Genomic DNA, 14,782 nt, shown 5'->3' with positions numbered 1-14,782 from the left:
ATGATTTGGCAAAAGCTTGTTTGGGCCTGCACTTTTGACTTGATGAGTCAACTCGGACAACTTTAGCTGGATCAAGACTGACTTTTATGATTTTTTTGGTACAGTGAAAAGCATGTTGTGAGGAGAAGTTATCTGGGACTACTTCACCCGTGCTTGATGGCCTGATATGAATCATGTATACAGCTTTCACATGAGTGAAGAATGTCTCATAAATCAAACACACTCTTAATTCAGAGGAGATTCAGAGTTTAATGCCCTCCGAATGTCTCTCTTGAAACTTGTCAAAGCCTGTCAAAATGTCTCTGTCCAACAACACAAATTAAGGATAAAGAAACCTAATGGTCAATAAGGAAATACTTTATTCTTCACAGTTTGGGAGTTAATTAGAATTGATATAACTTGATGGTTCTGAATCAACCTCTCAGTGAAGACGGTTAGTCTCTTATTAGTAAATTCCAGACTTGGTGTAAACATATGAGCCCAATTTGAACAGTTTGAATACACACTTATAGCTTGGATGAGTTGAACAAGTTACACGGTGTTAGCCAGGTTTTAGTTGTAACCAGTTCAATCCAAAACTATAAGTGGGTGGTTGCCTACTTGGACTGTGTTGCCACTTGCCAGGTCGCTAGTTAGGATTCAGTGAGTTTGCCAATTTATGATGTCACTTAGATCATTAGTACCATTCACAATGAAATACTCCTTAGTGTTGGATGTATTGGGGGGGAGTAGCTGAGCTATTGCTGCTCCATCGATGTGTAACTAAAAATGTTTGAGATGGTTTGCTTCTTGTAGGTGGTAAATTCACATATTCTGACTTGTTTGAAAACCTAATATAGAAATAGGGATTGAATAAGCTTAGCTGTCTAGAATACACCATGATGAAGAAAAACTGGTGAAGGAAAGTCAAAGTAGTAAATATAGGCTAGGGACAGATAAACATTGTTCCATCTTAGAATAAGTTAGACGAATATGAAACATCAACCTGGGAAAAAATAGCATTAGGGAAGGATGATGGTTAATTGAAAGTTGAAACAAGTTATGACAGAAATCAGTATGGTGAATAACCTTTTTCTTATAGACTGGAGTTATAAGATACAATGTTGTGAAGCTTCACTTTATATATATATATATATATATATATATATATATATTATATGCATAGAGTGATTCTATTTTTAGATAGTTTCTATGATTGATTAGATGCAATTCTTGTGTAGAACACCTGTCAAATGCATGGAATTTGGACCTTGATTGAAAGATGGACATAAATGGGCGGAAAAGAAGAAAATATATTGACAGATACAAATGGAAAATAAGGAGAGGGCTGAAAGATAGTGTAGGAAGAGAGATGGAATTAGGATAACATGAAGAAGTTTTTTGGAGTTTACTTCAATAATGGTATACTCTAACATCACATTAACAGTGAAGGAAGAGATAGAGAATTAAGATAACATGAAGAAGGCTTTTGGGAGTTTACTTCAATAATGATATGCTCTAATGTCACATTAACAAGTATAATAGTATGCTGTGGAATGTGAACTGCGGTCAAGTAATATCCAAATTATGGACTTGGTGCTATGGGCAGGGTTGGTTGGGAGCGATATACTGGGTGGGTAACTTGATCTTTTGTAATGAGATCCATATCCACAAACAAAAGAGGCATGAAATAGCATCTTCTTCTCATAAGGTGCTGGGAATGGTGCATTGCTTGATAGCATCCTGTTAGCACCGTTCTTGCTAACTCCTGTTTCGCACTCGCCCACATGAGAGACAGAGCCCAGCTTTGTCTTAATGACTCAAATTCTTCATTACATTTTAGGGTTAACCCCCCTTACAATATACACGAGTGTCGTGGGCTGGGTCTATTCCATAATTGGACTGGTCACCCGACCCAATTACAAGCTAAGAGACTCGCTGGGTCATAACTAAGGACCCGATAGTATACACACAAGAGTCTGAAGACTGAAACTAAAAAATGCATGCCAGGCTCCCCACACAAGCCTTATTGATACTGTACCTAACACATCCCTTGTTTCTATTTTTCTCAATGACATTCTTTGAATGTGTCGATAAGATCTTATAAAGGCCTCAGACTCACTTTTTTCTTTTTTTTTTTTTTGTTTATGTCCTATATAATACATCTTACATGTCCAAATATGTTTTTGTAGTGTTTTTTTTTATGTTTTTGGACATGGGAATACATTTATATAGTTTTGTAGAAAAAATAAGCGTCCAATTGACTGGTGCTGTACAAGTATTGATAGATATGTCCGAGCATTTATTTTGCCAAGATCAGCCATGTTGAGCATGTTAAACTTGTTGAGCACTGACATTGGCACCAGATTATCACTGCCCACACAACATAGTTTTTGTTTCTTCTAATTCATTGGTTTAAACTTGTTGGACACTGACATTGTCACACCCCGACCTTTTGACACTCAAACATTTTTTTTTTCTAAACATAAAGCATCGAGGTGCGACTACTCAACAGTTCAAAAGTGAAGGAGCCATGCCATTCAAAACAATGGGGCGAACTTTCATTTGTGTAATCATTTCAATTCATACAAAATCACATCTATGTATGACAAAAATGCCCCAAACTGTATAATTGATGCCTAACAAAAAACACAAGACATCAATAAAACCAAAATAAGACGCGCCGGCACTACAAAAGACACATCCCAAAACCTCCCCAGTAGGACGTGAGTGAAGCCATCTGCTCAACCTGCTGCCCCTGGTCCACCAACCTGAAAAAGAAAACAACTGAAGGCTTAGCCTTCGCAGTATGGCAACAAGCCAGGACAATACCAAACCCTCTTAGGTAGGGCTCAAATAAAAGAACAAACATCAAAATCATCTATCATCATGTCGTATCAGGGCACGACACGTAAAAACCACTCAATGGCCACAATAACTAACTTTCAAATCACATGCAAGGCATGCTTAAACATTTCACTTGCATTTATAAGCACAACGATCACATTCATTTCAATCACGTACAATCAATCATATACAGTACATTTTCATTAACTTCAGTGTATTAACAGTTCATGTGGGTGCAACACAGGCACGTGCACACCGCGGGCGGCCTATCGCCGAGAGACAACCCCCGTGGTGGCCCAGAACAATATGGATCCATTTCATCCGCTGCAGCGGTAGAGCACTCGTCCATGGATGTGTGAAGTCTAAGGAGAGATACTCAGCCTTCCCTAGGACACCCAGGTTGGGAAGGCGGGAGCCCAATGCTCCAAGCACAACACACATTAGAACCCTGGGGCCTTGCACCGCCTGCGCTCCGAACAGGCGAGACCAGTGGCAAAAGCGGGACGTCTCCCAAACACATAGCCACATCCCACTGGCCTCTCATCTCTTATTCATTCAGTCTTATCATTAGATTAACACATTCACAAACTGACTGGCTAGCTCATGAGGTTGGTGCACTTCACGAGTGTACCTACATCTCCAATTGCCTCCACACGAGGTCTACACATAACAATAACAGTCATAGCTAGCCGTCATACAGTACGGGTACGACTACCCTCCAATTCCATTATTTGCATCATTGCCCGCAGCAATATGTATGCAACAGAACAAAACATTCACATCATTCATCATATCAATCACATCTTCAAAAACTTAGCCAAACCACAGAGAGTAGTCTCGATATGTGATTGGCTCGTAGCTGTCCTATGCAATTATCATTCTATGATGCTTTCTAATGCACAATTGGGGTCGAGGAGACACTCGACTCGATACCCCGCCTCATCTGTCATAAACAGTTATCAATTCTAACATGCACATGCAAATGCGTAACATTTTCAAAACAAACTTCTCATAGTCTTTCCAAAACAATTCATATCATACATCAAAACATTTACATGCAGACACACATTCATTCACTAAACAATCAATCAATTGCATCACAATCCTCGGATCCCACGACCCTAGGAACACACATTCATACATTTGCCCCAGGCAGGGATTTGCCTGGAATGCTGTCATACCTGTGGCGTGCTCACAAACTCTTCAAAATGCCTCAAGCCTCGAATCCGGTAGCTCAAGGTCGACGGGACGTGCCCGGTGTTCCTGCAGACATAAACAAAATATAAGATTCCTACTAGATACCCAAACAATTCAAACAAATACAAAACAACATCATTGAAGCACGTGTCATCGCCTGAAGAGGGTGTCGACGGGTAGTGTCGACCTACAAACTCTCCAATAGGTCACTTCCCAACTTACGTATGCTTTCCCTATTTAACTCCAAGGTGCACCCATTCACAAAAAAAACGTGTGCCACGTGCTCCCAAAGATAGTTTTAAATCTTCCCCACAACAACACAATCTCTACCATGCTTCCCTATTGCCTCGAAAATCAACTCATCATGTTTAAATGATCATTATAGGCATGAATCAACACTTCTCCATCATAATCCTAAACTTCCCCAAAAACAAAATCGTTAACAAGCCTCCCAAATCATCAATTCTAAACTCTAACATGCTCAAACAATAATTATACATGCTCTCATAGATAATATTCAATAATCTAAGCTCAAATAGGCCTTGCTCACCCCAATCTAAGTGTCCAAACTGCTGTGACGCCTCCGACAGCCACCTCAAGCGTACAATCGATCCCCAAATGGCAGAAATTGTGCCAAGCTGCCACCACCAACACCACCTAAACGCTGATACAAGGGGAAGAACGCGTTCCCCAAACTGGAATCCTAACAAACAGTGATGAAATCCATGAGAAAGAGTGCTCGGTTGGGGAAAAAGGAGAAAACGTAGAAAAAAAATGGGGAGAGAGCTCACGTAAGGAGTGTGTAGGCAAGGGGAGGCACTGACAGAAAGGGGCGGACAGAAGAGAGAGCGAGGGAAGGATGGTTCGGGCAGAAATGGGGAAGAAGGGCAGTGAGGGGGAGAGGACGTGAGAGAAGAGAGAGAGCCTTTGGGAGAGTGAGGGTGAGTGAGGAGAGGGACCCTGCGGGAGGGAGCTAGCAGAAAGGGGAAAGAGAGTGGCGAGAGAGAGGAAGAGAGGACGTGCAGCAGAGAGGGCAAGGGAGCATGAGAGTGGCGGAGAACAGAAAACAAAGCACGAGAGAGAGAAAAAGAGTTTACCCAAGTGCCGCCGCCTCAGTCGCCGTCGTCACCACCGCTGCCGGCACCACCTCCGTCTTCTCTTCGTCGCCCAGCACCTCCGTCGTCTTCTTCTTCCTTGTGCTGGTACGAGTGGCAACAGAGGGGGAGGGGTCTGTGAGGAAGACGCGGGAGAAGAGGGAAAGACGAGGGAGGAGAGGGCGTCGGGCTCACATGCGGGTGGAGCTTGGGTCCGAGTCTGGGTCCCGATCCGACCCAACTTGCCCAACAATATGACGGGCGTTACAGACATTGGTATCCATGTCTGCACCTCAGTTTTTCCTTCTTCTAATTCATTGATTTGTATGCAGAGTTGCTTGAATAAATCATGCAAAGAAGACCTGTTAGGCTGTTAATGATATCTTTGGTTTTGTAATGTAAGACTTTGTCGAATGTGAACAAACCGGTAAAAGGATAGTGATAAACTTTTTTCGTGGCAATAGCTGCTTAGCTTGAGTACTTGTCCTTTTACACATTGAGAGAAGATAATTAGCTCTGTGAACTTTAATTCTCCTTTGACTCACATGGTGCCTGGTATTAATCAAGAATAGGTCACTGTTTTGCTTCCTTTGTGTTGTCAAATATCTAACATACGAGCTGTGGAATTGTTATGCAGTATGTGAACATGCATATTCGTTGGCGCGGAACTTGGATCTTGATAGTGAAGGAAGGGGTGTCTTGCAATTCAAAACTGGTCTCCTGTTAGTTGTCAAGGTACATGAATGTTTATGACTTTTAAGTCATTTTGTCACACCCTGACCTTTTTGACACTCAAAACATTTTTTTTTTTTCATACTACTGACTACACATCAATTCAAAAAGAAATGAGCCAAGCAATTCAAAACAATGGGGCAAGCTTTCCATTTTATATAGCCTTTCAGTTCAACTGTACATTTGACAAAAAATGCCCCAAAATCACAACATCGATGCCTAATCAAAAACAAGGCATCAGTAAAACCAAAACCCGACGCGCCGGCACTACAAAAACCAAACCCAAAACCTCCCCAGTAGGTTGTGAGTGTAGCCATCTGCTCAGCCTGCTGCCCCGGGTCCGCCAAAACCTGAAAAGAGAAACAACTGAAGGCTTAGCCTCCGCAGTATGGCAACAAGCCAGGAAAAGTCCAAACCCTCTTAGGTAGGGCTCAATTATACAATCAAACATCAGAACAATCTATCATTATGTCGTGTCAGGACACGACATGCAGAGGCCACTCAATGGCTACAATAACATAATTTCAATCACATGCAAGGCATCCTCAAACATGTCACTTGCATTCATAAGCACAACAGTCACATGCACATCAATCCTGTACATTTCCATCACATACATTTCAGTTTCAATACTATCAGTGAATTTACAGTTCCTGTGGGTGCAAACACAGGCACGTGCACACCGTCGGCGGCCTACAGCCGAGAGACAACCCCCGTGGTGGCCCAGAACAGTATGGATCCATCTATCCGCTGCAGCGGTAGAGCACTCATCCATGGATGTGTGAATTCCAATGAGAGATACTCAGCCTTCCCTAGGACACCCAGGTTGGGAAGGCGGGAGCCTATGCTCCAAGCACATCACACAACAGAACCCTGGGGCTTTACACCACCTGCGCTCCAACAGGCGAGACCAGTGGCGAAAGCGGGACAACTCCCAAACGCATAGTCACTTCACACTGGCCTCTCATCTCTTATTCTTTCATTCTTATACTTATACTTGCACAAACAGACTTAACTGGCTAGCTCATGGGGTTGATTCACTTCACTAGTGAACCCACACCTCCAATTGCCTTCACACAAGCATTACACATAACAACAACAGTTTTGGCTAGCCGTCATAACAAAATGGGTACAACTACCCTCTGTGCAATCATTTGCATCATTGCCCGCGGCAATGTGCATTCAATAAACATAACATTCACATTCATCATTATAACAATCACATATTTGAAAACTTAGCCAAACCACAAAGAGTAGTCTCAATCTGTGGTGGGCTCGTAGCTGTCCTATGCAGTTATCATTCTAGGATGCCTTCTAATGCACAATTGGGGTCGAGGAGACACTCGACTCGATACCCCGCCTCATCTGTCCTAAACAGTTATCAATTCTAGCATGCACATGCAAATGCGTAACACTTCCAAAACAATTACTATAAGTCTTTCAAAACAATTCATATCATATATCAATTCATGCACATGCATACACACATTCATTCATGGAACAATCAATCAATTCACATCACAAATCCTAGGATCCCATGATCCTAGGAACACACATTCACACCCTTGCCCAGGCAGGGATTTGCCTGAAATCAATGTTATCTGTATCGTACGATACGGACGCGTATCGTACGATACGTATCGTCCGTATCAACGTTTTCGATACGGTACACCTATTAAATACGATACGCGTACGTATCGTTCGCGTATCGCACGTATCGTGCGATACGGTGGGCGTATCACACGATACGTTCGATACACCCCCGTATCGCACGATACGGGAGTAAAATTAAAAAAGGGGCCGTCGGGCCCCTTTTTGCTTCTTATTCTCAAACCGACGCTCCTCTCTCTCTCTCTTCTTGTTTCTCAACGCTGCGAGAGACGTGGGAGGGAGAGATTTTCTCCATTGCATCAAGATTTGCCGGTGAAGAAGCTTCATTTCTCGTTGTGGGGAGTCTTGGGACGGTGGGAAGCTTGGAGAAAGAGGGTTTTTTGGTTTTTAACACCAAGAAGGTAAGAAATAACTCATTTTTGCCGTTGAATCGTTCATTTCTCTTATTTCCTACATTTATTTGTATGTTTTTACTTGTTTTGTGAAGATATAATGTCGGATCCTGCATGGCAGTGGTGTACAAGGGTGAATCCCAAAGATAGATTAAGAGTTAAGTGCAATTATTGTAAGCAAATCATATCAGGAGGGATTTCTCGCTTTAAACACCATATAGCTGGTACACACAACAATGTGGCTGCTTGCAATGGCTCCCAAGAGCACCAGTGTCAGCAGCTTCTTAATGCAGTGAAAGCAAGTAGGATTGAAAAGGACATGGAAGATGCGGAGGAAGGATATGGGGACCCACATGAAGGAGAAGAAAGTGAAGGTGAAGATGTTCAACTTGAACAAGAAGATGTTGGTGTCAGTTTGGGAACAACTAAAGGGAAAGGCATCATGCATGGAGGTGGTTCTTCTGCAACTGCAACCAGAAAAAGAAGAGGTGCAAGTATAAGTTCAGTTTCACGAGGACGTGGCAGAAGTCAGGGTCGTACTGGTGGTGGTAGAGTACCTACTATGAAGTCGAGCAATATGTCTGGTTCGATCAAGAATTTTTTTCCCAATTATACTGCTGCTGGTGCTCAGCCTGAGATTCGTATAGCCATGCAATCAAAGGATATTATTGAAGCAGCAGATGAAACCATAGGAAGGTGGTTCTATGATGCATCCATTCCCTTCAATGCAGCAAACTCTTATCATTATCAGCCTATAGCAGATGCGATTGCTAGTGTAGGGCGAGGGTATAAAATGCCCTCTTTTCATAAATTGCGAGGTAAAATTCTCAACAATATAGTTAGAGATGTGAAGACATATTGTGATGAACTAAAATTGAGTTGGAAAGCTACAGGATGCAGTGTAATGGCAGATGGGTGGACAGACATCAAGAACAGAACATTGGTAAACTTCCTTGTATATTGCCCTCTTGGTACTATGTTCTTAAAATCTGTTGATTTGTCTGATAATCCGAAGACTGCTGATGTGTTGTTTGGGATTTTTGATAAAGTTATAGAAGAAGTTGGGCTTGAAAATGTCGTACAATTTATCACTGATAATGCAGCAAAATTATAAAGCTGCAGGTGAAATGTTAGCAGCACGATATGGGACATTTTTATTAGAGTCCATGTGCTGCTCACTGTGTAAATCTTATGCTTCAGGATCTTGGTGAAAGGGATGATATGTAGTTGACAGTTCACAGATGCCAAGAAATCACGAAGTTTATTTACAATCATGCTTATGTCTTGAATTTGATGAGGAAATTCACAAATGGGGCTGAATTGATTCGACCTGCACAAACACTGTTTGCTACAAATGTTTTGACTGTGCAGGGTATAGTCAAGCAAAGATCTTCTCTCAGGCAGATGTTTTCAAGTGATGATTGGGCTGCATATCCACATGCCTATAAAAGAAAGGCTACGACAGTTGTGGATACTATCTTCGATGTTGACTTTTGGGAATCATGTGTGTACTTATTGAAGATTTGTGTACCTCTAGTGAAAGTCCTCAGATTAGTTGATAGTGAAGATAGACCTTCTATTGGATATTTATACGAGTCTATGGATAGAGCCAAGGAAGCCATTAGAGATAATATGAAGGGAAAAAAGAAGTTGTACATGCCTATATGGAAGATTATAGATGAAAGGTGGTCTGGACAACTTCATCGTCCACTTCATGCAGCAGCCTACTACCTAAATCCTGCTATTAGATATCTTCCTACTTTTAAGAAGGACAGAGAGGTCGAGTATGGCATGTTGGATTGCATTGATGTATTAGTAAGTGATAGTAAAGAACAAGACGCTATCCATATGTCGATCAACAAATATGATACGGCTTCTGGTACCATGGCGAGAGACACAACAGTTCGATGCAGGACAACTATGCGTCCAGGTATTAGAAAAAGAAACTTTATACTTTTTGTTGTTTAGCTTTTATTCTACCTTCTCATATATTTATTTCTGACAACATTTTTACTTTCCATCTGTTATTAGATTTGTGGTGGGAAAGGTTTGGGCCTGATTGCCCAGAATTAAGGAAGCTTGCAATTAGAATCCTCAGTCAAACATGTAGTGCAACTGGATGTGAAAGAAATTGGAGTGTATTTCAGCACATCCATAGTAAGAAGAGGAATAGGCTGGAACATAAAAGGTTGAATGACCTTGTTTATGTTCGTTATAATATGAAGTTGAGACAAAGGTAAACATTTGTTTTGTTATACAAGAATATCAAATTCTAATATATATTTTAATCTCTAACAATTTGTTAATTTTTTCTCTTGTTAGGCAACTAGAAACAACATCTACGAGGAAGCATCACAATCAATATGATCCTATCTTCATTGACCATTTTGATATATTAGATTCTTGGGTTGAAGAAGAACCAGCTGCAATACTTGATGAGGACGATCTTGATTTTTTGAATGTTGAAGGAGCAGCAGAGATTGTTGAAGAAGGAGAGGCTGGGGGGGAGCAATGGAATGTTGGTGACATTCCATTTGCAACAGAGGGGATAGAAGAAGAAGTTAATGAAGGAAGTGAAGATGATGATGAAGAATGAAGATGATGATGCAAATGACGATTGACGATGCTTTTTGTTTTGAGTTTTGAAAACTATGTCAATATGTTCTGAGTTTTGACTTCTGAACTTATGAATTGTGATGTAATTGAATACTCTTAGGTTGTTTAGTATGTTATTTTGTTTTTTTGAATGTTTGATTTCTTATTTTGGAATGTCTTGTTCATATGCATAGCTCACAGGTCTTACTTCATATACATGAATGATGAATGTTCCTTTAAATACATTTTTCTTGAATTTTTCTGTTTTTTACTAGTTTTTTCGGATTTTTTTAGAATTTTTCTGATTTTTTTTCTATTTTTTTATAAATTTTTAATATTTTTTACAAATTAAAAAATTAATTTTACGATACGTTACGATACATTTATGATACGTTACGATACGGCAGTGATAACATTGCCTGGAATGTCGCCATACCTGTGGCGCGCTCACAACACTCTTCAAAATGCCTTGAACTTCGAATCAGGTAGCTCAAGGTCGATGGGACGTGCCCGGTGCACCTGAAAACATAAACAAAAGATAAGATTTCTACTAGTTATCATCACATTCCAAGCAAGTACAAAACAAAAGCATTGAGGCGCGTGTCATCGCCTCAAGAGGGTGTCGACGAGTAGTGTCGACCTACAAGCTCTCCAATAGGCCACTTCCCAACCTCTTGCCGTTGCATGCCACCAACGTCAAAACACAATGCTTCAATCACTCCATCCTTAATACTTCTTAAATGCTTTCTATAGTTAAAGTGTCTACCCCAAAGATACATCCAATATACGTATTCCCCCTAAATAACGCCAAAATACATTCATTCACAAAAGCATGCGCCACGTGCTCGCAACAACGGTTCTAAATCTTCCCCACAACATCTCAAATTTTACCATGCTTCCCTATTGCTTCAAAAATTAACTCATCATGCGCAAATGATCATTATAGCCATGAATCAACGCTTCTCCAACATAATCCTACTTTCCCCAAAAACAAAATCTCTAACATGTGTCCCAAATCATCAATTCTAAACTCTAGCATGCTCAAGCAGTAATTATACATGCTCTAACCGATAATATTCAATAGTTTGGGCTTGATTAGATCTTGCTCACCCCAAAACGAGAGTCCGAACTGTTGTAACGTCTCCGACAGCCACCTCAAGTGTCCAAACGATTCCCAACCAACAAAAAAAACGTGCCCAGTCTCCACCACCAACACCCCTAGTCGCTGCTATGAGGAAAAAGAACACTTCCCCCAAGCTGAAAATCGATCAACAGCGATAACATTAGTGAAAACGAGTGCTCAGTTGGGGAAAAAGGGAAAATCAGATAGAAAATAGGGAGAGAGAGCTCACGAAGGGACCGTGTGGGCTGGGAGAGGCGCTGACAAAAAGGGGAGACAGAGAGAGGAGGGGTTCAGACCAAAAAAAAAGGGGAAAACGGTGGTGGGGGTGAGAGAAGAGAGAGAGCAGGTGGGGGAGTGAGAGTGAGTGAGGAGAGGGATCGTGTGAAGAAGAGGGCACGAGAGAAAAGAGGGAGACGGCCAGAGAGAGTCATTCGGTTGAGAGGGGAGACGTGAGACAGTGGGAGAGGGAGGAGGGAAAAGAGAACGGGAAGAAGAAGAGAGAAGAGAGGAAGAGGCAGGGGACGACAGGGTTCACCTCAAGTGCCGCCATCGTCGTCGTCGCCGTCGCCCTCGCCGCCGCCATCGTCGCCGTCGCCGCTGCCGTCGTCTTCTTCCCTGAGTTCCGGTCGTGGGTAAGTGTTAAAATATAAATCCTTCACCAGCACGTTGAAGAGGAGTCTCTTAGGATTCCACCTCCTTGTAGAATGTGTTAAGATATTTAATATCCTTGTAACATGTGAAGAGTCTCCTAGGATTCTATGTTGTAGTTAATATCCTTGTAATATGTGAAGTCTCTTAGGTTTCTATGATGTAATTAATGTCCTTGGAGCTTGTGAAATCTCCTAGGATTCTACGATTGGAGACTCTTAGAATTCTAGAAATGGGATTATAAATAGAGGCCGTGCAAACCATTTTGGCTACGGCTTCTTCTCCTCAGTTTCTTCTTGTTTTCATTCTCTCTCTCCCTCTCTCTCTCTCTCTCTCTCTCTCTCTCTATCTCTATCTTCCTGCGTGAGTGCTGTTTTCTGGTTACAGATATTGGTGCTAGATTTCTATTATGGTATCAGAGCCAGGTTACGTTATCTCTACCAAACGAAATGCCCAAACAGGTCTGATCTGGTTAGAACTCTTTTCTCATCTTGTCTCTATCCTGAATTTACTTTTCTCTTGCGCAATTCTTGTTCCTTTTTCTTCTTGCTTACCCAAGGACACATCTTGTTATATCGTGTCTTCTTTCCCTCTCATCTTCTACCTATATACCATTCCTTTCTGCTGTCATGGAAAACCTTTCGCATTCTAGCATGTCCTCAAGTTTTCTTCCTCACCTTATTACCGAAAAACTCAACCATGAGAATTATCTGATCTGGAAAAGGCAAATCATGCCTTTCATAAGAAGTCAAGGCCTCTTTGGACATCTCGATGGTTCAACAAAGGCTCCACCAATATCCGTCTTACAGGAAATAAAAAATGAGGCAGGAGAAGTTATTGCTGTTCATGAAGACAACAATCCTGAACATGCTATGTGGATGAGACGTGATCAAAGTCTGGTTGCGTATATTTTGTCCACTTTATCTCAACAAGTGTTACTTTCAGTTTCTGATGATTGTACTGCAGAAGAATTATGGGAAACCCTTGCTGATACCTTTTCCCAAATATCAGAAGCTCGAATTATGTACTTAAAGAAAGAATTTCAGAATTTGAGCAAAGGTTCAACGTCTATCATGGATTATTTGGGGCGTATTAAGGCCGTCGCAGACCAACTTGCTGCCTCAGGGAATAACATTTCTGATAAGGAAAAGGTGCAGCAAACCTTGAATGGACTTGGGCATGATTATCATGCTTTTATTACAGCTCTTGAGGTCCTTTCTGTTCTGCCTTCCTTCAACGAACTACAAGGTAAACTTCTCCAACATGAAATGAATATGAAAAGAGTCATTGAAAGGACTGATCAAGGGAACTCCCAAAATGTGCTGGCCATGAATGTAAAGTTTGGTAAGAGCCATGGGAACTCCAACCATGGTGGTCGTGGCATTCTACCAACACCACATAACCAAGGTATGTCTCCTTTGGATACTTCAAGAAAAATACCAATTTGTTTTCAGTGCAACAAGAAAGGACACATGAAGGCACAATGTTGGTTTAATCCTCAAAATAAAAACAAAGGGGTAAGACATGATTATAAACAAGGAGGACAAAGTTCTAAATCCACCGCTGAAGATATGCAACAGCTATTGATGACCGCATTCTCAAAGATGACTATAAAGCAAAATGAGCAGGGAGAATGGTTCTTGGATTCAGGTGCAGCTACCCATGTGACAGGAAATGCAGGTAAATTGACTAACTTATCCCCTCATTACGGTAGAAGTTGCATTATAACAGGTGATGGAAAATCTCATCCTATTACACATATTGGAAATGCACATATTCCATTGTCATCCTCGTCTCTATCACTGTCTAATGTTGTTCTTGCTCCCAATATCAAAAAGAACATCATATCCATTTCTAAACTCATTGATGATACAAGCTCTTCTGTTGAATTCACACCTTCTTCTGTCTATGTCAAGGACCTCCAAACGAAGAAAATGTTCGCTAGAGGGGAGCGTCAAGGGAATATGTACGTCCTCAAGGAATGTCTACCCAAGGATTCATCCACTTTTGATATAGGATTGAAGACATTTTCTCTTTCTCATAATGCGTCATCAGTGCCAAGTTCTTGCCATTTTCAATCAAAAGTAAGAGGCTCTAACCAATTTTTGGAGTCTAATTTGTGGCATAGTCGGCTAGGACACTGTGGTCGACATTTCATTGAAAAACTTGTCACAGATAGTTTCATTCCAAGATCAAGTTTACCTCTTACTTCAAGTGTCAAAAAATGTTCAAGTTGTGGACTTTGTAAGAGTCATGTTTTACCTTTCCATAATATAAATCAAAGGGCTTCCAAACCTTTTGAAACTATTTTTTCTGATGTATGGGGGCCAGCCCCTATTGATTCCATGTCTGGGTCAAGATATTATGTCTTATTCATTGACTCTTACTCACGTTTCACCTGGATTTACTTCATGAAACACAAATCAGAAGTACCTCACATATTTCGAAACTTCTATGCCATGATTCAAACTAAATTTTCATCCAATGTGGTGCATTTTCAATGTGATGGAGGGGGAGAATATTCCTCGCTTGATTTCATTGAATTTCTACGTGAAAAAGGAATA

At 41.2% G+C, this 14,782-nt stretch overlaps 1 protein-coding gene across 1 annotated transcript; it reads left to right on the top strand.

The window, feature by feature from the left end:
* Positions 1 to 9,130: 9,130 nt before the first annotated feature.
* LOC126409921 (uncharacterized) lies at positions 9,131 to 10,646 on the top strand. The gene is made up of 3 exons (XM_050076838.1): positions 9,131 to 9,782; positions 9,884 to 10,088; positions 10,175 to 10,646. The coding sequence occupies exons 1-3, from the start codon at positions 9,146 to 9,148 to the stop codon at positions 10,446 to 10,448; spliced, it is 1,116 nt and encodes a 371-aa protein (XP_049932795.1). The 5' UTR covers positions 9,131 to 9,145; the 3' UTR covers positions 10,449 to 10,646.
* Positions 10,647 to 14,782: the final 4,136 nt, after the last annotated feature.

Source organism: Nymphaea colorata, chromosome 3 (assembly GCF_008831285.2).
Source record: "Nymphaea colorata isolate Beijing-Zhang1983 chromosome 3, ASM883128v2, whole genome shotgun sequence".
Lineage (NCBI taxonomy): Eukaryota > Viridiplantae > Streptophyta > Magnoliopsida > Nymphaeales > Nymphaeaceae > Nymphaea > Nymphaea colorata.
The sequence above is the reverse complement of the archived record's forward strand: the minus strand, read 5'-3'. Positions and strand labels throughout refer to the sequence as shown.

Bases quoted from the DNA above. Each gene is read 5' to 3' on its own strand.
- LOC126409921 (XM_050076838.1), top strand. From the start codon at position 9,146: ATGAGGAAATTCACAAATGGGGCTGAATTGATTCGACCTGCACAAACA. The intron at 9,783-9,883 runs GTATTAGAAAAA...ATCTGTTATTAG, and splicing joins CAGGACAACTATGCGTCCAG to ATTTGTGGTGGGAAAGGTTT. The intron at 10,089-10,174 runs GTAAACATTTGT...TTCTCTTGTTAG, and splicing joins AATATGAAGTTGAGACAAAG to GCAACTAGAAACAACATCTA.